We start from the raw sequence: 26,381 nt of genomic DNA on the forward strand, positions 1-26,381 counted from the left end.
TGTCCTTAGATAACATAGAAAACAAAAAAGCAAGCACAGAACACTTCCCTGTTAAAGCAGCAAAGCTATATTGCTAGCCTAAATCATGGCTGAAATAGTCCCCTCACCCACCAACCGCCAACCGCAAGCGAGAGACAGTTTGCTAAGCCCGAGCACCTCCACGTTCACATTGCGGATCTGCACGTTGATCAGGGAGAACTCCTGCTGCAGAGTCTGAGGCAGGCCCAGCTGCTCTGATTTCTTCTCTTCCAGGAGACTGCTTGGGGGGTCTTCCTTTAAGACTAGCAGGAGAGAGAGGGTAACTTGTTGGAAAAGATTTCTGAAATGGATTCAGAGAGCAGTTCTGGGGTATTTGCCACAACTCGGAGATGCACAGAGGGGCACCGCACCTAAAACAGTGTGAGCAATTACCTTCTTCCTCCCCGTGGCTGGAGTTGTGCTGGTGATCTGTATCCTGAGTGTGAAGGGTCTTCTCTGGTTCCGGCAGAAGAGCAATGCTCTCAATGAACTCATCAACACCATCTAAGATGTCATTTGCACAAAGCTGCAACAGAGGGGAGGACATAGATCTAGGTCTAGAGAAGTCAGTGGAAAGGACTGTCGTGTTTGATTGAGTTCTGACTTAAAAATGGGAATCACAAAGGAGAGAGATGTCAGCCCCAAACACATACAATCAAAATGAGTTTTGCCCATCACCAATTCTCCCTGGTTAAATACACAGGGTAACAGACTCTATTAGTCTACCCTGGAAAATGTTTTATCCTGTTCATAGGTTACGCAAATCTCAGAAAACCTTTTAAACTCCAGCCTTGATGGAGTTATTCAGCCAACACAAGAGCAAAAATATCATAACCTCAAAGCATTTGGAGCAAATGGTACTTTTTGGAGAAAACTGATTTAAAAGGCAATAAGGTGATGGTATTTGACCAAAATTGCTCATGAATGACTTGGTACTAAGCAGTGTAGCAAATCTGACCCAGCATTTTCTATCCACTCTGTACAGAGTGCTGTATGGGATGCAATACAAGTGAGACAAGGATCCCCCCTTCAAGGAATTTAGCCACCAGATGAGAAGACAGAAACCCGTGATGGGGCAGAGCAAAGCAAGGGCCACGAAAGCAGTTCACACAGGGACCACTGTGCTTCATATAAGAACAGATACAATTTATGGGGCAAAAACTGGAAAGGGCTTCACTTGACAGGTGGTGTTGATGAACGTGGAGAACTCTGAACGCGGCCTAGTGCCAGGGCAGATTTTCTAGCCCATTTATAAGAGAAAGAAATGAAGCCCCCAAGCCCCTCGCTCAGTATGCTAACCCACACTACCTTAGATCAGGACAAGAGGAAAAAAAGACACTCAGAGGCTTTGAAGCCTTCAAGTGCTGAATACTGAAGTGGGCTCTTGAATACCTCAAAGCCTCAGTGTAGCATACACAAGCCACTCGGCCAACAGGCAAGTACGTATTAAATGTCCATTACGTATCCTCTAACTTCTTCAACTACCAAATCTTCTATCTTAAGTTTCTGGTGTATCCAGTTAACATTCCTCCACAGCATCATTGAATACATACCCTCTGCATCTGGGAATCCACCCGCCACATTCTCAGGGTCTGATCCCGTGACCACGTAACCAGTTGGTAGTCCTTGGACCCTAGAAATCACCAGATAAGAATCATGGAGGTTTTTCTGGATTCAACATCAAGTTTCTTACAGGTTGCGATGGGGTGAGATTCATTCATCCATTCATCCATTTAACAAATATTTATGGAACATCTCCTATATGCCAGGTACTGTTCTAGGCACTAGGGCTATAAACTGAATACAAGAATCTCTGTCTTGGGCTTCCCTGGTGGCACAGTGGTTGAGAGTCCGCCTGCCAATACAGGGGACATGGGTTCATGCCCCGGTCCGGGAAGATCCCACATGCCGCTGAGGGGCTGGGCCCGTGAGCCATGGCCGCTGAGCCTGTGCGTCCGGAGCCTGTGCTCTGCAACGGGAGAGGCTACAACAGTGAGAGGCCCACGTACCGCAAAAAAAAAAAAAAGAATCTCTGTCTTTACAGATCTCACATTCCAATGGTAGAAACATACAATAACATGTCCGGTAGTGACAATGTTATGAAAAAAATAACATGGGATAAGAGGATAGAGACCGACAGGGGAACTATTTTTAGACAGGACTTTCCTGAGGAAGTCACCTTTGAGCAGAACCTTATTTTTATTTATTTATTTATTTTTTCCGGTACGCGGGCCTCTCACTGTTGTGGCCCCTCCCGTTGCGGAGCACAGGCTCTGGATGCGCAGGCTCAGCGGCCATGGCTCACGGGCCCAGCCCCTCCGCGGCATGTGGGATCTTCCCGGGCCGGGGCACAAACCTGTGTCCCCTGCATCGGCAGGAGGACTCTCAACCACTGCACCACCAGGGAAGCCCTTATTTCTTTTTTAATAAATTTATTTATCTTTGGCTGCGCTGGGTCTTCGTGGCTACGCACGGTCTTCTAATTGTGGTGGCTTCTCGTTTTGGAGCACGAGCTCTAGGCATGCGGGCTTCAGTAGTTGTGGCACACGGGCTCAGTAGTTGTGGCTCGCGGGCTGTAGAGCGCAGGCTCAGTAGTTGTGGTGCACGGGCTTAGCTGCTCCACAGCATGTGGGATCTTCCCGGACCAGGACTTGAACCCATGTCCCATGCACTGGCAAGCAGATTCTTAACCACTGCGCCACCAGGGAAGTCCTGAGCAGAAACTTAAATGAAGTGAAATAATAGCTCACAAATTAGCAAGTGAAGAGAGATGCTGGGATTTAACGTCTCACTGAACTTTCACCTCCACAAATGTTCTTCCTTTTACGTGCTCCAGAGGAGCTGGGGATGAATAGGTTGCTTGTAAAATGAATTGTTTTAAATGCATCGTGACATCTTACTGTTTAAAATAATTTTTTGGTAAGGAAATGCATCTCTTTATAAAAGGAATAATCAATCTTTAATGTTCTTAACTGACTGAATTGTATTTTCACACGATAGGACTGGTCAAAGGGAAATTATCCTATCAATAAAAAGGTCCAAGGTGCTTTCTGAAAGAGCTTTATGGAAGATCAGAACATTTCAGGGTAATTCTGCGGTATCTAGAATCTTTTTTATGGCCATCTTTAGAGAGCAAAGAATCTAGAAATAGTTTCATCCATTCCCTCGTATTATGGATGGGGAAACTGAGGCAACAAAGAACAGAGTGAGTGAGGGCCAAAGTTCCTTCTCTGTGTCACTGCCTTCAACCAGGTCTTCATTCCTCCATGTTTTAAAACATCCCTGTGTACAACTATCAAGACAGCAACTATTCTGAGCTACCACCTGTCATGAGAACCACCATCTAGCCCATGTTCATAACAACGATTTTCTTTTCTTATTTTCTTTTTTGGCATCGCTGCATGGCTTGCAGGATCTTAGTTTCCCAACCAGGGATTGAACCCGGGCCCTCGGCAGTGAAAGCACAGAGTCCTAACCACTGGACCACCAAGGAAGCCCCAGCAACAATTTTCTGACTCCACATCCAGCCTCTTTTCATGTCCCTGACTTTGAAGAAAAGTTATGCCTAATTCCTTTCTAAACCCAAATCCTCTACTTGGGTCTTCGGCCCTATTCCCTATTTTCAAAGGGCCTTTGCTTTCACACCTACTCCCTTTCTTGCCTCTTCTCCTTGCCTTCAAACAGAGAGGGCAGCAGCCTCCTCCTAGGAATTTAGTCTACTCCTTGCCTCTGAAGGCAAACTCATTCACAAAACCAGTTCGTGCTGCCTCTGTTTCCACTGTCTTACAATCAGGCTTCCCTCCTCAATCAGCTTTTGGAACTGGTCTCTTAATGATCGTATGGCTTCCTATTTATACCTATTTATACAATTAAGTGCTTCTCTCTTACTTTGCATGGAGATCCTTCAGCAAAACCCAAAACCAATGACCTCTGATTCCTTCATGAAGCATCCTTTTCCTTGGACCACAACATCCTGATTCTTTTCCTACCTCTGAGAGCTCCTTCACCACAGTGAAAAACCAACATCAAAGCCTGAGGTGGTCCAGTAAAAACTGACTAAGAAGACATGGCAGTAAAAAGAAAATGGAACACCATTAGGTTGAGACAGAAGTAAAATATAAGAATACATGCAGGATGGGGACTTCCCTGGTGGTCCAGTGGGTGAGACTCTGGGCTCCCAATGGAGGGGGCCCAGGTTCGATCCCTAGTCGGGGAACTAGATCCCGCGTGCATGCTGCAACTAAGAGTCCGCATGCTGCAACTAAATAATTTTTTTTTAAAAAAGGAATACATGCAGGATGACTACATTTATAAAAGGTTCAAAAACAAACAAACCTAAAGTATTTTTAGGGATGCAGAAATGGGTGGTAAACTGTAAAAATAAAAACAGAAATCACTATCGTAAATGTTAGGATAGTGTTTACCCCTAGGAAAGGGAAAGGATTGTGATCGGGAAGCTTCCGGGTTCTAGCAATGCTTTCTTTCTTGACCTTGGTGGTAGTCACACAGATTTTCACATTATAAACGCTACATGTTTTATGCAATTTTGTAGATGATATATCTCACAGTAAAAAGGAATTTTAGAAAACACCTATAACTTGTACTCAAAATTTCACTACTGGCTAGACAGCCCCAATTTATACAATTCACCCTGCCAGCTTACAGATGACACAGACAACTGAAAATGGGTTGCTAAAAACTTTTTATTTCAGTCCAAAACTACAGGCCAACCTCTCGCTGCCAGACCATGGGGAAACTCTATCATCTCTTTTCAATGGCAAAATGCAGGACAAAGAGATGAAAGATGAAGTCAAGCATGGAAATTGATGGCATAGAGACCAAGCAGCCTCGTGTTTCTAGAAGCAAGTCAGATTATGGAAATGAAGATGGGAAAATTAAGAGCCTGATCAAAAGATTCCTTTCAAAAACAATCCTAGGGACTTCCCTGGTGGTCCAGTGGTTAAGAATTCACCTTTCAATGCAGGGGACATGGGTTCAATCCCTGGTCGGGGAACTAAGATCCCACATGCCGCGGGGCAACTAAACCCGTGCACTCTAGAGTCCCTGAGCCACAACTAGAGAGAAGCTCGTGTGCTGCAACGAAGACCCCACGTGCCACAGTGAAGGATCCTGCATGCCACAACAAACATCCTGCGTGCCGCAACGAAGACCCAATGCAGCCAAATAAATGAATAAATATTTTTAAATAAATAAATAAATAAAAATTTAAAAAAACAAAAAAAAATATCCTAGAAGCGGCTTGTGAAGGTCACAAACAAGCTGGGATAAGATGACTGCTCTAATTCCAGGTCCACCAGAGACCTCTCCTGGACTCTGGACAAGTCACACCACTCCACTGCCCGGTTTTCCTTTTGTGATATGAAAAGACCATGAAATATACTTCTGGTCTGGAAAACATTTAGAGAGTGTGGCAATAAGATCTCAAGACAAGGGAGGTTGAAATTAAGTTTGCATGGTGTGTTGGTGGAGAAAGTGAGGCTGAGGGCTTCCTAAACCCCCTTATACTTATGATGCATGAATGAGGGCTAGCTAGATTAAGCTGCAATAACAAACAGCCCCAAATCTCAGTGGCTTAATGCAAGGCTCTCCTGCTCTCTCTACATCTTCACCTCACCCCCACCCTGGTGGGAGCAGCGCCACATGGAGTTTCTCCAGGTACCTCGGAAGAAGCAGAGAGGGTAAATAATTGCACACTGGCTGTTACCACTTCAACCCAAAAGGGACTGCATCACTTTCGTTCATGTTTCAAGATCCAAGCAGGTCATGTGGCCAAACCTATCTTCAAGGGGTTGGGAGGTGAAATACCACTGTGTGCTTGTGAAGAGAACTGGGAATACGTGGTAGGTGGTACTGACGATGACCCTGCATCTCCCTCATCAATAGAGGGGGAAGGGAGAATTCCTTGGCAATCCAGTGGTTAGGACTCCACGCTCTCACTGCCAAGGGCCCGGGTTTGATCCCTGATGGGGGAACTAAAATACCACAAGCCGCACGTTGCAGCCAAAACAAAACAAAACAAACAAACAAATAAACAAAAACGGGGGGGAAGGAGCAAGTGCCAGGGATTTCTGAGTGTGCGATGACCCCTGAGTTTTTCAGCTCTAGAAATGATCCAACAGCAAGGCTACCAACCTCTCCAGATCCCTTCCACATAGGAGAGACACTACACAGAACACAAGAGGATGGACTTGGGGGGAAGAAGCACAGCCACACACCCTATCACCCACCTACGATTAAAGGGGGAGGTTCCCTGACTCCCGCTCCTAAGCCAGCCCTGTTCCTGCATCCTCCCCTCCGATCACGGGGCCCACCCCGACGGGAGCTGTTGGTGAGCAGGGCTCAGGAGGAAATCAGTTGGCGGTCTCCCTCCCACCCACCTTCCTTCTGTTTCCTCCACTGGAATTCCAGCACCACATCATCATGGCCTACGAAGGTATGGACCGGCGTGTTCAAGTCAAAGACATTCCACAAGAGCAGGCTGTTCTCCCTCCGCAGCTGGGGAACCATCACGGTCACCAATCCATTGCTGAAAGGCTGTGGCAGAAGAGGGAAAAGCAGGCATTGTTCCAGGGAGAATCCGCTGTCTTGAGTTACCCACGTTGGAATTCTCGCCTAATTAAAATAAACTGGATGATGGGAGGCCCCAACCCATCTGGGGAACATTTTTCCAAATACCATCAGTTGACCATCAACATCTACTTTTCATTTGCTTTCCTTTTTTTTTTTTTTCTTTGCTGATGGAAGGGACCACAGCAAGTAAAAAATAAAGCTAAGCCAAATACTTGGAGAAGAACGTTTTTTAATGTAAAATAAGCAAATGGCTCTAGGGGTTGCACACGGGAACACCCCGGCTCCTCTCCACGAGTTCCCTCTGAGAGTTATCGAGTACATTCCCAGAATGAGCGTGCAAAGCACACTGAGGGTAACCCCAGACAGCAAACAAACCCCGCCATGCAGAAATGCACCAGAAGCACACCATCGACGTGGAGCAACGCCCTCCCACAGCCTGCAAGACCACAGCTTTGCAGAGGAAAATCTTCCAATTTCAGGACCGACACTTTCCACTCATAAACACCCAATCTGCGAGGTAGCTAAGGGGCTCATTTGGTTGACAGGCAGACTCTGTTCTTTAAGGAATTAAGCCAAGGCCACCTAAGAGCACATTGATTGTCTCCTGCCCTCTTGGCAGCACTCCTGAGCTTTCCTGTTTGTTTTTTAAAGCAAACATATGAATCCAGAGAAGTATTTCAATTCACAAGAGCAAAGTCTGACTTCCTCCCAAGTGCTCCCAGATGAGAAGGCCAAGTAATACCCCAATTCTCTTCTTCACGCCATGACGCAGCAGGTGGCAGCCTAATGCATAAAGATCCCTCCATTCATCCCTGTGCTCCCTTTCAAGTTGACACTGAAGGAAATATATTATCTCTGATCAATTATCCATCTGGCAACAAAGTTGGAAGGTCGGTAACAGCCTATCCACTATACTTGTAGCATTTTGTGGTTTGTACAGCATTTTCATACATGTCTTTTTTCCAAAGGGAAAACATATTGTACAGGTACTAAATGCCACCGAATTGGACACTTAAAAATAAGGAATTTTATCACAATTTTTAAAAAGAGCAAGGGATATTAAACACTATTATTCATGTTTGACACAGGAGGAAACTATTACTCAAAAAACACAGGTGGCTTGCCCAAGGCCGCACAAGTATTAAATGGCTCATTACAGCATTATTCACAATAGCCAAGATATAGAAACAACCTACATGTCCGTTAATGGATGAATGAATAAAGACGATGTGGTACATATACAATGGAATATTATTCAGCGACAAGAAACAAGGAAACCCTGCCATTTGTCACAATATGGATGGACCTTGAGGGCATTATGGTAAGTGAAATAAGTCAGACAAAGATAAATACTGTATGATATCATTATACGTGGAATCTAAAAAGCTGAACTCATACAAACAGAGTATAACGGTGGTTACCAGGGGTTGGGGGTGGGAGAAACAGGGAGATGCTGGTCAAAGGGTACAAACTTCTGGTTATAAGATGAATAAGCTCTGGAGATCTAATGTACAGCGTGTGATTATGGTTAATAGCACCTATGATATACTCGAGAGTTAAGAGAATAGATCTTAAATGTTCTCATTGCAGAAAAGAGATGGTAATTATGTGACGATGGAAGTGTTAACAAATGCTACAGTGGTAACTGTTTGGCAATATGTAAGTCTAACATATCAACATGTTGTATACCTTGAACTTATGCCATGTTATATGTCAATTATATCTCAGTAAAGCTGGAGAAAAAAATTAAATGTCATTGCCAAGCCTTAAACCAAGGTCTTCTGAATCTAAAGCCAGAGTTCTTTCTACCACAATCCACTGACCTCCAGCCTCTCAACCCTCCAGCTTACCCTCTTCCCCTCCCTTACTGACCACCTTCACACTGCCCAGCTCCCCAGCCCAGCTAGTCTCGCACTTCTAGTACAGAGTCTCACCCAACGACCCAAGGGCAAATTTTTAAATAGATAACAGCTTTTATGCCGTCATTACCACCTTTGTCCCACTTCTAAACCAAGACAGAAGGAGAAAACTGTCTCACAAAAAAATAAGAGGAAATGTCCCTGGCCCCTTCTGTCCAAAACACCTAGATAATGTTTCCGAGCAAGAGGTAGGGCATCTCACTCACAGTGTATCGGGCCTTCCAGACAGGCACCTGGCAAGGGAGAATATTGAGGTATTTCCGAGGCTGGCGGTAATCCCAGAACTGGAAGAAAGAAAGCAGTACAATTTGTGAAATAAATGCCATTAAAAAAAAACCCAAAAAAACCTCAACTATCAAAGTAAGCATAGCCGGGACTTCCCTGGTGGTCCAGTGGTTAAGAATCCTCCTTCCAATGCAAGGGATGCGGGTTCAATCCCTGGTCGGAGAACTAAGATCCCACATGCCACGGGGCAACTAAGCCTGTGTGCCACAACTAGAGAGCCCGCACACCACAACTACTGAGTCCAAGTGCCACAACTAGACAGAAGCCCGTGCACCTCAATGAAAGATCCCCCATGACTCAACAAAGATCCCGCGTGCCACAACTAAGACCCAATGCAGCCAAATAAATATTAAAAAAAAAAACAGAAAAGAAATAAGCCTAGCCTTCAAATTCCACGCTTTCTGTCCTCTAACTGCATTTGAGTCAGCCCCCATGGCCATGCTCCTGTGACAGAGACACACAGGAAACGCCCCTTTCACACTCAGAAACATTATAGGAGAAACAAAGACTTCTGTGAACACATGAGGATCACTCCTTGAGGCAGATCACTGCCAGCCTGCCTATTAAACTACCTTCATAGTTGAAAGGTAGGAGTGACAACTTTTCATCCTGTATCACTTCACACCACATAGAGTAATTTAACTACTAAATTAACTACCGCTATTGCTAGTAGTTAAAAATGTACTGACTGCTGACTGCATTTCAGACAGATGCTTAGAGCTTTAAGAGTTTCATCCCATCTAATCCTTACAACAATCATACAGTGGGTGTTATGAATCTCTTTTTCAAGGGTGGAAGCTAAATTACTAAACGATGTAACTTGTCAAGGCCACACAGCAAAAAGGTGACTGTGCGACTGTTTGGGGCCCAACCACTCACGTCCACTCTTCCACCCACTCCAACACAGAAGGTGCAGGGAACACACAGGTGAGCCAGACAAAAACTGAGCCTTAGAGACATTTATGCTTTTAACAGAAAAACAAACACACTTAGAGCTCAAGCATTTGCCATGAAAGCAGGAAATGGCAGAGCACCAAAGGCAGGAGGGCCAAGACTGAAACTCTGAACTATCAGGTATTAAGGAACTATTGTCAAAAACAGGTGACAGGGGCTTCCCTGGTGGCGCAGTGGTTGAGAGTCCGCCTGCCGATGCAGGGGACGCGGGTTCGTGCCCCGGTCCGGGAAGATCCCACATGCCGCGGAGCAGCTGGGCCCGTGAGCCATGGCCGCTGAGCCTGCGCGTCCGGAGCCTGTGCTCCGCAACGGGAGAGGCCACAACAGTGAGAGGCCCGTGTACCGGAAAAAAAAAAAAAAAAAAAAGCTCTTATTCTCAAGGCCATCATTGATGGGGTCTTATGAAATGATTACTTTATAGTTGAACGGAGGACTTCAGTCTATTTCAATGTGATCAAGTTGGTTATTATAATGTTAACCAGAGCCATGCTGCCCCCTATCCATAGGTAACTTCTGCTTTCCTCTTACCATTGCCAAAGGCCTCTGCTCCAAGCTAGGGATCAAAAGAAATTTTTCTGAAGAAATGTCGGAAGACCCTCGGTCAAGAACCAGGTTCCTGACTGCTGACATCACAGGGCACAGCCGCTGGGTACGGGTTTCTCAATATGGCTCCCCTTATACCACGAACATGTCAGAATGCACAAGGGGACTGGGTCTGGATTTCCAGGACTCAGCCTGGAAGATGGCAATTTTGTAAAATAGCCTGCTTACCCCAAGATAAGGAAAAAAACAATTGGTTATCCAAACTGACATGAAAGAATTTCATTACAGTTCATGTTCTATTTTTAATGGTCATAGAAGAAAAATCCTTTTCTTTCTTCTTGATCTAGCTCTCACCCTCAATACAACAGTTTTACAGTTTACAATCTACAAAGTGAAGTGAAACTCATTCAACGGTATCTTGTTCCAGCAGACCCCTTAGAATTCACAAAAGACAAATAGAATGAAAATTATTGTTATAAATTATAAGCTAATAAATTGTCAGATAAACTAAAGAAAATGATTATGTAGGAAAAAATGGCATGCATTGAGCCTTATCAACCAATTACTAAAAACAATGGCTGACTATTATAAGTGCCTCTAAATTGCTTCACTTTTTCCAATTATGTTATTTGTATATGTTCAATAAAAACTGTCTTCCTACCAGGGTATAGTGGAATAAATCAAATACCATGCCAAAAATCTCATTTAATTCATAAGCTAAGCCCACTAGTAAGGAATAAGGACTGTGTTTCACATGTGGAAACTGGTCTGTTTCTATTTTATTACCTATGGAATCCAGGCCTCAAGGGTAGTAAAGTTGTCAGTGAATATTGACAAACTTGGGGACCTCAAAGAAAGAGAAGGAGGTGAATCGGATTATTACTGGTTCCTGAAGTTGGGAAACAAGCTGATGGGGTATGGGGACAAACACTTAAATCCAAAACAAACAAACAAACAAACAGAAAAACCACTGTTGGCACATAAGAATAAATTACAGCCCCAGGGGATTTACAAACCTCCAGAGAGAAGTTAGATTTTAAGCCTGAGTGTACGATTCTAGCTTTGCTAACCATACCAAAAAGACGTACATGCCTGTGTAAATAAAACAAAGCATTAAATTGCTGAAGCTGAATCCTAAAGCTGCTAAGCAAATTGCTGCGATCAAACCTCTGTCCTTCCAGGCAGAGACCTGATCATATGCAGGAACTGTGGGGCACGGCTAACTCTGTGCCCTGCATCCTTTTGAACAAGGGTGCATATCACATCCCACAGTCAGAGAGGATAAACAAACAAGAAACACTGAGAGAACCAAAAATAATAGGGTCACCGACATACATAAATCCTTGAGCATCTCCTGTAACTTAGAGAATCTCTAATAAAACAACTCCATCTCTACTTGGGAAATGCTGATGATCGACGACGTCCTAACTTGTGCAGATGTGATAATCACGTGAGAAAATTGCTTTTTCCACCCCAGACTAATGGTAAACTTGATAACTTTAATGACCATGTGGGCTTTTCTCCTTTATTTGTTTATCTGTTGTGTTTTTATTTTGATGAGCCAGTCCTGAAATGGGACTTCCTGACAACTTCTTGGCAAGTAAACTTCTTTTCCTTTCTAGATGTTTTTGTCTCTGACTTCCTTTCACAAAGGGAAAGAAGAAAAGCCTCTGAACAAATGCCAGGAGCCATATCAGATACGTGCTACTACATCACTCACGCTGGACCACATAACCAGGTGTACTTGCCCAGCTCCCCAAAAAGCACATGCACCCCTGAAACACGTGCCATGCTAACCTACTGCAAATTTCCTTCTGAAGAAAGTGCTGACACATCCCTGATGCCTCCCAAACACGCTCCCCCAACTGCCCTGGGGATGCCGCTCACCTTGACAGAGTTGTCTTGACTGGAGGTAGCAAGAATGTGCTCGCTGTCTGGGTGCCAGTCCAGGCCGTGGATTTTGGAGAGGTGGGCTGCGAGATACTCCACTGCTGTGCTGGGCTTCTGCAACAGGATCAGCAACGAGAGTTGTCACTTCAGAAGGAACTCATAGTGTCCACCATATAACAGTCTGCTAGGTGCCAAGTGGGAATACAAAAATACTCCCAGAGGAATTCCCTGGCGGTCCAGTGGTTAGGGCTCCGTGCTCCCACTGGAGGGGGGCGCAGGTTTGATCCCTGGTCGGGACACTAAGATCCTGCATGCTGCACAGCGCAGCCAAAACAACAACAAAGAACTCCCAGAGACCATCTCTACTCTTAAGAAACTCCGCTTTGTTGGTTTTTTTTTTTTGCGGTACGCGGGCCTCTCACTGTTGTGGCCTCTTCCGTTGCGGAGCACAGGCTCCGGACGCGCAGGCTCAGCGGCCATGGCTCACGGGCCCAGCCGCTCTGCGGCATGTGGGATCTTCCCAGACCGGGGCACGAACCTGTGTCCCCTGAATCGGCAGGCGGACTCTCAACCACTGCGCCGCCAGGGAAGCCCTCCATTTGTTTTGTTGAAAACAAACGACAGAAGACTTCTCCAGCTCTCCTTCACGCATTCTCTGAATATGGGCCTGTGAGCCTAATCTACTTCCGCTCTGGCTCCAGGTACGGCCTTAATGAAGGACACAAGGTAGTGGATGCTTTTCTCCTTTGGTACCGTGGTCTGCAATTCCTGCTCCCCTTCCTCACAATCACCCACAAAGAGGGGCTGTGACATCTAAACAGACCCAACCCCAATCCTGGGGGTAAAACCACTAATCTTTTTTTTTTCTAATTGAAGTATAGTTGATGTACAATATTATATGTTACAGGTGTACAATACAGTGATTCACAATTTTTAAAGGTTATACTCCATTTATAGTTATTATAAAATACTGGCTTTATTTCCCGTGTTGTACAATGTAACACAACATTGTTGCTTGTTTTGTACATAATAGTTTGTCCCACATAATCCCCTACCCCTATAGTGCCCCTCCCCACTTCCCACTCCCACTGGTAACCACTAGTTTGTTCTCTATATCGGAAAACCACCAAGCTTAAAATGATCAAGCCCTAAGACCTCAAAAAGAGAATGAACACACATCACAAAAGAAAACAATACATTATTAATAAGCATATATAAAATAAATTCAGAAGGAAACCTCAGAAATATATTCATACATTAAAACATTAAAAGATTGTTTTTGGCAATCAAGTTAGAAGATATTTATAAATAATATTCAATGCAGTGAGGCTGCATTTGTCACTGGTGGTATACATATAAAATAGTATAACCTGTTCGGGAAAAAAACTGGACAATTTTTATCAACAGACTTAAAATTCTTCCTTTCTTAAGGGAATATCCTAAATTCACAAAAAGCTTTAGGTACCAAAGATGTTCATCTTGGTGTTATTTGGAACACCTAGAAACCAGAAACAACATGAATAATAAGTGGGGAATAATTAAATGTTAGAACCAATTATTGTACAGCTATCTGATACAATATGATGTAGCCATTAAAAGTTATACTTAGAAAGAGCTTATAACACAGGGGAAATGCATTTGTTGTAATGTTAAATGAAAAAAGTATGCATAACTATGCATATGATATGATAAACCATGTTTTAAAAAAAAGCATAAGAAAAGAAAACACCAAAATATTAGCATTTGTCTCTGGGGCAGGACTATGAATGATTTTTATTTTCTCTTTTATATTTTCAACAAAGAGCATGTATTACTTTCTGTAATCAGCACTGGTCTATTAGGTTAACAGTGTAATCTCCAGAACCAGCCTCCCTGAATTTAAATCCTGGCAACAAACTGTGCCTCAGTTTACTCAGCTGTAGAATGGGGTAATAATATTACCTACTTTAAAGGTTAGTTATAAAGAGAAATGAATCAATACACATAAAGTTCTTAGAACAATGCCTGTGCATAATGAACACTTAGAAATATTAGTATTGGGCTTCCCTGGTGGCGCAGTGGTTGAGAGTCCGCCTGCCGATGCAGGGGACACAGGTTCGTGCCCCGGTCTGGGAAGATCCCATATGCCGCGGAGCAGCTGGGTCCGTGAGCCATGGCCACTGAGCCTGCGCGTCCGGAGCCTGTGCTCCGCAACGGGAGAGGCCACAACAGTGAGAGGCCCGCGTACCGCAAAAAAAAAAAAAAAAAGAAATATTAGTATTACTAGTCATTCACGAATTTGAGTGAAAAATCCAACATTACCACTGATACCACACTTTCTTAAGCCTGTGATGCTTGCTGCCAATAGTCCTGCTTTGATACTAGAAAGTGCCAGAGAAGTGAAATGACAACCAACAAGCTTTACAATCCATATGAACAGAAGTCCTAGGTATTAATAGCCAAGAAAAAGTTAAAGCTCTTTAAACAAAATAGATAAAAGGCTCGTTAAGGGAAGTCAGGGTTATGAGTAGACCAATCCGAAGGCTAGAAAGAAACAGTTCAGCAGTACATTTCTACAAGATAAGGAACACAGCTACTGTTTTGGAAAACGGGTCCTCACCGAGCTCATGGCTAAATACCCAATTGTTTATTTTGCCTATGGCTCTGAAAACAGTCTAAAGCAAATACATAAGTACTACAAATTAACCAAACATTTTAGTTAAACCATTTACTATATTTAAATGCTATACCAGTGCCAAATATGAATAAAACCAATTGCCAATTGAAGAAATAAAGATGGATGAAGAATGACTATTACCAGACTGGACTAAAGGGACAGAGATAAAACTAGCGTATAGAGGATGCACCATCCATCCTTTCTTTATAAAATCACCTTGTCACCTAAAAGCCACCTAAAGCGAGGGCTTCAGCCGGCACACCCCTTTCCCAGCAGGTCTTGGCACCCAAACCAGCAGCCTCCCAATCTCTGCTTCACTTCCCTCTCCTCTCCAACTGTATGACTTTATTCCCTGCTGGAAGGGGAAGGGAGCAGGGCAGCCGGAAGCAAGGCTGAGACTTTACAGTCAGCATCCCAGTTGGGACAGTTCCTGAACAAGTTCCAGGAAAACTAACAGTAGGTCCTCCCCACGAAGGCAGGTTTCACAGAGCAGGAAGCAGAATTTACACCCCAGATCTTACAGAAGTCGACCACTCTCTGCATTCTTACCCAGTCGTCTGGCAGCTAGTCATGGAAGAGGCCCTTTCCCTGCATCACTGTTCTCACTGATGCTAACATATCAAACTTCCAGACTTGCCATTACAGTAGCAGCCCAGAACCCTGCAACTCTTTCATGCCTCTCAGGTCCATGGGCTAATGCAGGGAGAACGTACCCTCTGCAGGCTCATTTGAGGCTGACGGCACAGCTAGACTTCCAAGGGAAGATTTGAGCATACCAAGTATCCTGCCTCAGTGATTTAATTCTAGATGGTATATGTCCTAGAACAATGAGTTTTCACTTTGCAATCTGGGGCAGGAATGTGAAGCCTGCTGACCATTCTAGAATAGTATTTGGTCCCCCAGGCTTGACCCCCCCAGGGACACACACACTATTATCATCTTTATTCTGAAGAAAAGGAAACTGAGGCTTGGAAAAGTTTGTGGCTCACCTGATATCATAATCAGGAGGCAGAAAAATGGGACGCTAGCCTAGGTCAGGCCAAGTTCATCTTCTTTTTTTTTTTTTCTTTTTTTTTTGGCCACAGCACGCAGCTTGCGGGATCTTAGTTCCCTGACCGAGGATTGAACCTGTGTCCCCTGCAGTGCAAGCTCAGAGTCCTAACTGCTGGACTGCCAGGGAATTCCCCAAGCTCATTTTCTTAACCACTGATCATAATGTCTCACTCCCTTATCTTCCATCAACACCAGTTTGATCGGGAAGCAAATGTCATCTGGTACTAGGATCTTAACGTGGCAATTAACCAGGCTGCACAGGGTACCCTGGTCTCTCAAAACAAGTCCTGCTATTCACAGCATCCTCTTCAGATCCTCTCAGAGGGGAAAAAGATTACTTACCCGCTTGTCCCATATCCGTACATCCCCGTCATGACTGGTGGCAAGGCAATTAGCGTTTTTTTTATTCCATTTGACCTGTGAGGCACCCGCTGCAAAGAAAAATCAGGGGAGGAAAGCTGTTACCCTCAACGCCTTCAGCACCAGAGTGGAGCTTATCCAGGGGAGCTGGATAATGAGCTCCGGATGAGTAAGAACAGAACTCTTCAAGCTTCTAGGACTGCATCAGCTCCATCGTTAAGGAGAAAATGAAGCCAAAGAATAAATGAATTAACACATGGGAACAGGATCAGAGTCACCTAATTGAGGAAATAATCTCACTAAGGAGAAAAAAAAAAAAACTTCAGGTTACCTCCGAGCAGAATCAGCAGGGAAATACAGTTTCTTACAGAGCGGCGGTTCAGCCCGGCTCTGCTGGCTGGTAACTGACACATCACACAACCTGGCCCTTCATCCTCTTGGACACCAAGCTTGCGCTCCCAATCAGAAGAGCCTCAGCTCAAAGCCTGCTCCTTCCCACACTGGTTTTTTTGGTTTCGTTTCTGGGGGAGGGAGTGTCTTGGAAAAACACAGCCTCCAGATGAGGCTCAGCTGAAGAATAAGCCCCAGTGTGGCCCAATTCTGCCCTCAGAAAATTATGTGCACCCCACCCCCACTCTCATCTCCCCATGAGCAAGCGGTTACACGTGGCCCTGCGTGGAGACAGGGAAAGGGAACACTCCTGGCACCATGTGAACTCAGTCCTCTGCCAGAACACAGAAGTAACAACAACGGGGACAAAAGAGCTACATAAGAGAGGAGGCATACTGGAAGATGCCAGAAGGGGCTGAGACGGGTGGAAAATTGGGGCATAGCAGCACTTCCAGCTGACTCAAAATAATCACGATGATGATGTTAAACCAGAACCACATGATGACTCTCCCTCCACCTCTTCTTGTTCTTTGCTCAGACAACACATGACATTTCTGCTTTGACACCCTCTCCCTTTGGGTGGGTGTTTATTACTTGGGGACACCGCAGTGGATCCAGGACTTTGGAGAGCAACCTGACCAAGAAACCACAGAGTATGAGACAGGAAGCAAGGACTCAGAACCTAACAGGAAATAGAGTAAGGCCCAGACTTTACCCTTGCTTGGTTTTGGTGAGGGTATTTGTTTGCTTATTTGGTTTTTTGTTGTGTTTTTTTTTCCTTGAGACACAAGGCACCTTAAGTCACCTAAGAACGAATGATGGAGACCCTGAAGTTGGAGGATGGTCTCCTATTACTTAGGAGACCCAGTTTCTTTGCAAGAAATGATATCAGCTAGAGGAGAAAGTGTGTAAAAAAAAAAAGACTGCTCCAGGGTCCCTGGTGGCGCAATGGTTAAGAATCCGCCTGCCAATGCAGGGGACACAGGTTCAAGGCCCAGTCCAGGAAGATCCCACGTGTCATGGAGCAACTGGGTCCGTGTGCCACAACTACTGTGCCTGCACTCTAGAGCCCGCGAGCCACAACTACTGAAGCCCGCACGCCTGGAGCCCGTGCTCTGCAACAAAGAAAAGCCACCGCAATGAGAAGCCTGCATACAGCAATGAAGAGTAGCCCCCGCTCACTGCAACTAGAGAAAGCCTGCACACAGCAACAAAGACCCAACGCAGCCAAAAATAAATAAATAAATTTATTAAAAAAAAAAAAAAAACTGCTCCGTCTCCACGTGACAGTTACCAAAGAATTCAACAACACAGGAAAAAAAATTTTCTCTATGTCTTTAATGTTGTGTCTAAATGAGATGATGGATGTTCACTCAATTTACTGTGGTCATTTCATCATGTACGTAAGTCAAATCATTATGCTGTACACAAACTTATACAGTGCTGTGTGTCAATTATATCTCAATAAAACCAGAAGAAAAGGAAAAAGAAAAGAAAAATAAGTTCCAAGAAAATATGCCTTTCCCAGTAGGTGGTCCATCAGAACATGAAGCCTCCCAGAGGATTCTGGGAACCCCCTAATTCAATGTGTTTTATTAGGATTGTGACACCAGGGTCAAACGGAGACCTCCCAGACCATAAGAGCTCTCAGAAACAGATAACGCTCTGGAGCACACACGGACATGCTCTTACTGACCCCCTACCCCAAGGTATAAACAATGTGCTCACAGAGAGATGAGGACCACAGGCTCTGGGGAGCCGCAGCACCCGGGCTGCACCTCTCAGGGAATGAGAGCTCTGCCACCACTGAGACCTCACTGAGGTGCAAAAAAGAAAGAAGTCTCCTACCTCTGTTTTTTCAGAAAGACTCCCAAAAGAAAGCAATTAGAATAATCTTTCTTTTTAGAGGTCCTCTATAAGCCATCTAACTTAAAAGCCTGCAAGTAGAAACAACAAAGTCAGGGATGGATGACTGCGACATTCACAGACCATTAGTAGTTTCTTTCAGCTCAGTGTCCTCTGCAACCACGTCTGTGGGCCATTCTATGCCTCAGGTCATAAGTGCCTACAAGTGTGTGTGCACAGGTTGTGAGGGAGGCACCAGCACAGCTGTTAAGCACGCAGCACAAGCGACACAGGTGCCTGAGTTCCACATCCATGGAACAAACACTCCCAGAGCATCTCCACAGGACAGGCGCTTAGGCTGACCCTGGTCTGCAGCCCTGAACAAGGCAGACGTGGTCCCTAACCTCACAGAACAAACCAACCAACTGCTTAATACAGTCATGATGTTTAATGCCTTCAAATGATGAGGTGTTGGGGTGCAGGGGGATAAAAAGAAGAATCATGTGATCATTTTGGAGCAAACACCAAATGTGAATTCAAATGACGCAAGAAGATACAAAAAAGCAGGATTTAAGAGACAGATAATATGATCTGTTTTGACCAAGGAGGCCAAAACAGAATACTGATGGCTGGGCTTCATCATGGTGGGCAAGGTATACCGGTTCTATGCCCAAGTTCAACTCTCAGGAAGTGGTGAGAATACTCTGTAACAGGCCCAATGCAGCACTGCAAAAAGAGTCAAATTCCAACAGAGTGATGAAAACAGGTAGCTCAGAAAGTGATTTCAAAGTTTCAGTATGCCCAGTATGCCCATAAATGATACCACGGGGACACAATCAGTATAATCTAGACTGTGCGGAAACCGCAGTTTCTTCAGTAAAGAAACTGCAGGGAAGGAAAAACAAACAAACAAACCAAAAAAGGGAAGGGAGGAGAAACCTACCAACTGAAAGAGATGAGAAATATATCAACCACTTATAAATACGGACTTTATTTGGATTGATTCAAATAATTTGTAAAAAGAGAACAAAAAACAAAACTACTGAGACTACTGGGGAAATCTGAATACTGCTTAAATATTTGACGACATTAAAGAGCTACTGTTAATATTTTTAGGTATGCTAATGGTATTGTGGTTATGTTTTTTTTAAAAGGATTCTTCTCTTATTAAAAATACTTAACTGAAATATTTGTTGATGAAATGATATGACACCTGAGATTTGCTTCAAAATAATCCCAAAGGGGATAGGGGTAGGGGTGGGTGGACTAGCGGGTGAAAGAGGAAATAAGATTGTCTGTCGACAACGTTCAAGCTGGATGACGAACACAAGGCAATTCATCCTCTTCTAGTTTTATACACTTTTGAAAGTTTCCACAAGAAAAAGTTTAAAAACAAACCAATGTGGCTCCTGCCCTTGAATTTTGAAATAAGTTCCTGACCACATTCTACAGTCCTGACTCTAACTTCTGCGAGGAGCGGGAGAAGGGCCCTGTGACGTGGACCTTACAGGTCCACGCGACCGTGGACAGAGCCTGGGGCATGGGGGACGGGGGGGGTCAGTGGGAACGAAGCAGTGGAAGGAAGGGAATGCAGGCCGCCGGGGGGGCGTCCACTCACCTACAGCAGACAGCGCAACGGTCGGCTTCCGTGTATCTCTGAAACATAAGAGTCAGAAGTCAAAAGCCCGTTCACCTGCCCCCATCCACCTGGTGCCTTTCTCCCGCTGCTCGCATTTCTTCACTTTCCTTTCAGTGGGAATGTGAGGACCTTAAAAAGTAGTGTAAAGAGAAGCCTGTCTCCCTCCAGCGAGATGAACTTTCTCAGCCTCTTCAGCTGAGTCTAAGAATTTCCAATTATACAGTTGTATCCACAGAGAACAAATTACACGACCTGGCGTGGCCTGGGTAACTCTGATGCGGGGGTGGAGGGAGCCAAGGGAACCCCTTCCTGGTGTCATTTCTCCTGTGGAACAACGGGACAGTTGTGCAGGCGTAATTCTGCAAGAACCAACAGCACTGCCAAGGTGGACTGGAAAACTACTCTGGGTGTTCCCAACAGCCAAGAGGTAGAAGCAACCTAAGTGTCCACGACTGATGAACGGATAAATACACTACTGTCTCTACATACAATGGATTGTTATTAGACCTTAAAAAGGAAAGCAATACTGTCATGAGCGACAACATGGACGCACCCTGAGGATATTATACTAAGTGACGTAAGTCAGTCACAAAAGGACAAACACTGTATGATTCCACTTACATGTGGTACCTAGAGTCGTCAAATTCATAGAGACAGAAAGTAGAGTGGTGGCTGCCAGGGACTGAGAGGAGGGGGAAACGGGGAGTTGGTTAATGGGTACAGATTTTCAGTTCTGCACGATGAAAAAGTTCTGGAGCTTTGTTGCACAACAATGTGAACATACTTAACACTACTGAACCGCTCTCTTAAAAATGATTAAGATGGTAAATTTTGCTTTGTGGCTTTTACCACGATTTTATTTATTTTTTTAAACTACTCCTGGATACAACGGGAGACTGAACCGTTCACCACGAATGGTCAAAATGACAGAACTGGGCAGCCCCCTAGGGCTAGGAGGGCCAGACAAGGCAAATCTGCAGCCCTGGCTTACTGTTCAGAAGACCTGAGAAGGCAAGTCAGTTCAAGTGTCTTTCAGTCTTTAAATTATGAAAACAACTGTTTCATGTAAATGAGGGACGCTTGCCCCAGAGCTCCCAGGGGGCGGTTTGCTCGTTAAGAGCCCCTCTCTTCCACTTCCCCTGGATCTTCTGCTCCTTCTCCCTCCTCTGGCGCTGCCCTTAGACCTGTCACCTTGGAAGCGCTAACCTGCATGGGATGCAGGTGAAGTCAGCTGTGTGCATCCTTACTCCCTGAGGATCCCTTTCCCTGGTCTGTCTGGTCAGTCAAACCTCAATACCTGGCTTGTCCTCTGCCTACAGTTTACCTTTCAGTGTAAAGCATCACAAAGTCACCGCCATTTGGGAGCAGAGTGGCCTGGCTGGGGAGAGGGTGTCCTTTCTGGGGACTCCACAGGCCACAGGCCCTCTAGTTAACGGTTACGGGGAAAGGAATCTGCTGTACAAAGAGAAACGGGAATGGATGTTTATTAAGAACTCAGGATGCGCCAGGCCCTGGGCTGGGCGCTCCTCCACTCTTTGCTCCGTGGAGAGTTGCTCTACGAGGTGGCTCTCAGCCCCCTTTCCAGAGGGGAAGCGAAGCGTCACCAAGAGCAAAGCAGCTGTCCTGGAGCACTGCTCGCTGCAGCATGTGTGTGTCTGTACCCCTCAGAATGCCCCCACCGTCACCTGCCACTTCAGGAAGCTCCAGCCTGACTTCCAAATGCCAGAACCTGTGGTTCTCTGACAACGGGATTTCCCTGGCTGCTGAAGCCCGTTTTGCAAACCTCTGTGACAGGCCTGAAGTGCCAGGGAGCTGAGGCCCCCGGGGACAGCCTTCAACCAATGACTGACAGTGATGGCGCCCCCGCTTCCTCAGCCCTCGGACGGGAACACCTCTGAGGAGGGAGTGGTACACCAGCCCCTAGTGTTCCCAGTAAGACCAAGCTCCACCTGTTCATGGTGGTACCCAATTAGATGATGTGCCCTCTCTGTGTGGCCTTCCCGATCCTGTCTCTCTTCCTACCCCCAATAGCAGTTCTGTCCCCTCCTAAACAACGTATCTGCAGTGTCTCCTCATCTCAGGGTCTGCATCTAGGGAAAACCAAATTAAGATACCCGATCTCTAAAACAAAGGTCCCAGATCATTCCACAGCCAAGTGGTTATGCCTCTTAACGGTTCTTACTTGATATCCCAAATGTAGATGTAGGTGTCCACAGAGCTGGTGACCAGGAGATCTGGCTCAAACACTGCCCAGTCCAAGTCACTGGAAACACAAGGAATAAACAGGACAACAACGAAGAGAAAAAAATTCAGAGTCCATTTCCAAAGCATTCGCAGATTTCATTTCTAGTGGCTTCAGAAGGTCACTGTTAATGGGCCCCTGAACATGGTTTAGGCTGGGAATCTCCAAAGTTCTTTGGGAAAGAAGACTTAACCAAGCTCTGAAGGAAACTTTCAGGTCCTTCCCTGGTTACCACCTGCTCCCCCAAACCAAAAGAAACAGAGCATTTCAACTTAAAACACATACACACACAAAAGCGCACATACGTGCATGTGCGCAAACTAAGACAAAACAAAGAAAAAAACTCCACGTAATTGTTGACATCGTTTTTTAAGTCAGACTCAACCACAGGTACCTTGAGTAAACCCAACATCTTTAAAGCACTGGCAAACTGCCGTGTTGCCTCACAGTTTTCAAGGAGGGCAAGCAGGGCCCTGGTCCTCCCCACCCACGTCCTCACTCCTTGAAAGGCACTTGCTACACAAACAGTTAACACAGGCCGGGGGTTCTGGCCTTTCCCATCACCTCCCACGTCAGCTTCACCACTCCCACACTTCCTGCTGCTACTTCTCACAAGAAGTTTTCCCCACCCAGAAAAGGATGGATCCAGGAACATTCCAGAAGCCAGCTGGAAGGCCACGAGTGGGAAGCAACTGGGCATCTGGGTAACGGACTATGATGCAGGAGCTCCACGTGGTGCCCCACTGTGGCTGGACAGAGAGCAAAGGGCTGGCCCCCAAGGTCTCTGTGCTCCAGGGCACCGCCGACCATGAGCTGGGGGATTCTGCGGGTGTAAGTTCATCTCCCTCCTACAGCAAACAGCTCTAACCCTTTATTCTGGACCAGGCTGTACCTAAGTGTCTCCTGGGATCGGGGTTAACAGCTACAGGGATGCTGGCTCCTGAACACTGGCTGTTCCTCGCTGCAAAGACCATCACTTCAGGACTGCTAAGGACGCAGCAGCCACCTGGAGCCAATGCAACACAGAGGGTCCAGCCTGGAGGGGGACGGTGTCTTTGTTTCACTTCCCGAGACACTGCGACAAAGTAAGACAGGCCAGGGAGCAGTGGAGGGCTGTGCCTACCTGATGACACGAGTGTGGCCTTGTAAGGTCGTGCTGACTTCCCCACTGCCGTCTTTCCACTTATAAAGGTCGACACGTTGGTTGCTCTGAAAAGAGACAAGGGGAAACCCATCTTGAACAGTTATGGCTGAACTAAGGATACAGACACACTCGTGAGCACGTGAGCTATGGGTTATGGAGCCGCCCCCAACCATCAGAAGAAAATCCTCCCTGCCCTAACGGTCACACACCCATCTCCCCAGCTGCTGTCACACTCCATGTTCTCAGCTCACCCTTCCCACCATCAAATGCCCGGAGTCCACCTACCACACTTTGAAAAAACACATGCATGAGAAAGAAAACAGAATCACCACTAAAAGGGTGTCCTAGAAGGCAAAATTATAGAAGACTCCTTGAAATATGAACTTCTTTAAGGGTTAAGCAGAAAGACACAGGGAAAATGGGCCACAAGAAACCACAATTACAATAAGGAGAAGGAAGAAAAACAAAGCTTCAATCAAACTACATTTCTCTTAAAGAAACAAGCCAGCAAATGCTCCCTAAATATCATGAGTTCACGAAACACACTGAAAATGGATAAAGATTACTAATAGACTAAATACTATTAGTAGGCTATTTAATAATTTCTGAACTGATATATATATATATATATGTATATGATGGATTTTCATTTTAGCTCAGAGACAGATAGTTGTATACAGCTCTGAGATTTTTATCCAGAAATGCCAGTTTCCAATTCTAAATAGGTAAGGTTCCTGTCAAAAGGTAAGGATTCAAAATAGCTTCCAATGGGAATAGGAGTGTAAAGAAAAGCACCCCCTCATCTTTTTTATTTATTTATTTTTTTGCGGTACACGGGCCTCTCACTGTTGTGGCCTCTCCCGTTGCGGAGCACAGGCTCCGGACGCGCAGGCTCAGTGGCCATGGCTCACGGGCCTAGCCGCTCCGTGGCATGTGGGATCTTCCCGGACCAGGGCACGAACCCGTGTCCCCTGCATCGGCAGGCGGACTCTCAACCACTGTGCCACCAGGGAAGCCCCCCCCCCATCTTATAATAACATTCCTAGCCATTTCCAGGGTCTGCTAGTGCCAGTTTATGCACTAGGAACCTTAAGAAACCTGCCCTCTGCTCTTTCCCATCACACTGCACACTGGGTGTCATCACCCACATCACAGGTGAGGCAACTGAGGCTCCAAAAGTTGGATGGGCGCTCAAGATAAAACAGTGAGTGTTGAAACTGGGACTTGACCTCAGATTTGCCTAACTCCAAAGCTCTTTCTCCTGAAAACGCTTGCCTTCCAACCAAGAGCAATGAAGGGAAAAAGAAATCAGTAAATTGAACTTCATCAAAATTAAAACTTTTATGTATCAAAAGACGTTATCAAGAAAGTAAAAAGACAATCTACAGAATTGGAGAAAATATTTGCAAATCATGTCCCTGGTAAGAGTCTAGTATCAGGAATACAGAAAGAACTCTTATAACTCAACAGCAAAAAGACAAACAACCCAATTCAAAAATCCGCAAAGGACTTGAATAAACATATCTCCAAAAAATGATATACAAATGGCCAGCCAGCACGTGAAGGGATGTTCAACATCATTAGTCACTAGGGAAATGCAAATCAGAACCACAGTGAGATACCACTTTATACCCACTAAGATGGCTAGAATTTTTAAATTACAAAAACAAAAACAGGAAATAAATTTTGGTGAGGCTGGATTGTGCATTGCTATGCAATGCTGATGCACTGCTGATGGGACTGCAAAACGGTCTTGTGCATTGTAGAAAACAGTTTGATGGTTCCTCAAAAAGTAAAACACAGGCTTCACATGGCCTTTCAATCACTCCTAGGAATATATACCCAAAAGAAGTGAAAATGAGTACCCAAAAAAGTACGTGTACGGGGCTTCCCTGGTGGCGCAGTGGTTAAGAATTCGCCTGCCAATTCAGGCGACACAGGTGCGAGCCCTGGCCCGGGAAGATCCCACATGCCGCGGAGCAACTAAGCCCATGCGCCACAACTACTGAGCCTGTGCTCTAGAGCTCACGAGCCACAACTACTGAAGCCTGCGCACCTAGAGCCGGTGCTCCGCAACGAGAGAAGTCACTGCAATGAGAAGCCTGCACACTGCAACAAAGAGTAGCCCCCGCTCGCTGCAACTAGAGAAAGCCCGCGCGCAGCAACGAAGACCCAACGCAGCCAAAATAAATAAATATATATTTTTTTAAAAAAGTACATGCACGTACATGTTCTTATCGGCACTATTTATAACAGCCAGCCCAAATGTCCATCAGTGGATGAACAGACAAAATGTGGTGTATCCCTATGATGGAATATTATTCAGCCATAAAAAGGAGTAAAGTACTGATACATGCTCTGACGTGGATAAAGAAGCCAGACACAAAAGGTCATGTATGGTATGACCCCATTTATATGAAATATCCAGAATGGCTAAATCCAGAGATGGAACACAGACTGGAGGTGGCCAGGGGCTGCGGGTGGGGGAATTACTGCTTAATGGTAAGGGGGTTTCCTTTGGAGTGATGGAAATGTTTGGGAACTAGATAAAGGTGGCAGTTACATAACACTGTGAATGTAGTAAATGATACTGAATTGTTCACTTTAAATGATTGTCTGAAAAAAATAAATAAATAAGGCTCTTTCTTGACACTCCCAAACACATGCAGTATTAATCCACTTGGGCCTAGTACTGAAGGGTCAGCCTAAATCTGTGCTTCCCAATCAGGGGAGATTTTGCTTCCCAGGGGACACCTGACAATGCCTAGAGACATTTTTGGCTGTCACGATGGGGGTGGGGGAGGATGCTACTGGCATCTAGTGGGCGAGGGGCCAGGGATGCTGCCAATTTC

The 26,381-nt window shown here is 45.3% G+C and overlaps 1 protein-coding gene across 2 annotated transcripts in view; it reads right to left on the bottom strand.

Moving 5' to 3' along the window:
- Positions 1-26,381, bottom strand: part of WDR59 (WD repeat domain 59) — a 120,439-nt gene that overhangs the window by 75,040 nt on the left and 19,018 nt on the right. For both annotated transcript variants that reach the window (XM_082676436.1, XM_082676435.1), the window contains exons 4-13: positions 23,509-23,594; positions 22,326-22,406; positions 20,123-20,160; positions 16,252-16,340; positions 12,198-12,314; positions 8,735-8,812; positions 6,417-6,573; positions 1,572-1,651; positions 412-544; positions 157-281 (exon numbers count right to left, since the gene is read on the bottom strand). In XM_082676436.1, the coding sequence (XP_082532562.1) occupies positions 157-281; positions 412-544; positions 1,572-1,651; positions 6,417-6,573; positions 8,735-8,812; positions 12,198-12,314; positions 16,252-16,340; positions 20,123-20,160; positions 22,326-22,406; positions 23,509-23,594 (984 nt within the window). The remainder of the gene's footprint in view (positions 1-156; positions 282-411; positions 545-1,571; positions 1,652-6,416; positions 6,574-8,734; positions 8,813-12,197; positions 12,315-16,251; positions 16,341-20,122; positions 20,161-22,325; positions 22,407-23,508; positions 23,595-26,381) is intronic.

Source organism: Grampus griseus (genome assembly GCF_964374135.1).
Source record: "Grampus griseus genome assembly, chromosome: 19".
Lineage (NCBI taxonomy): Eukaryota > Metazoa > Chordata > Mammalia > Artiodactyla > Delphinidae > Grampus > Grampus griseus.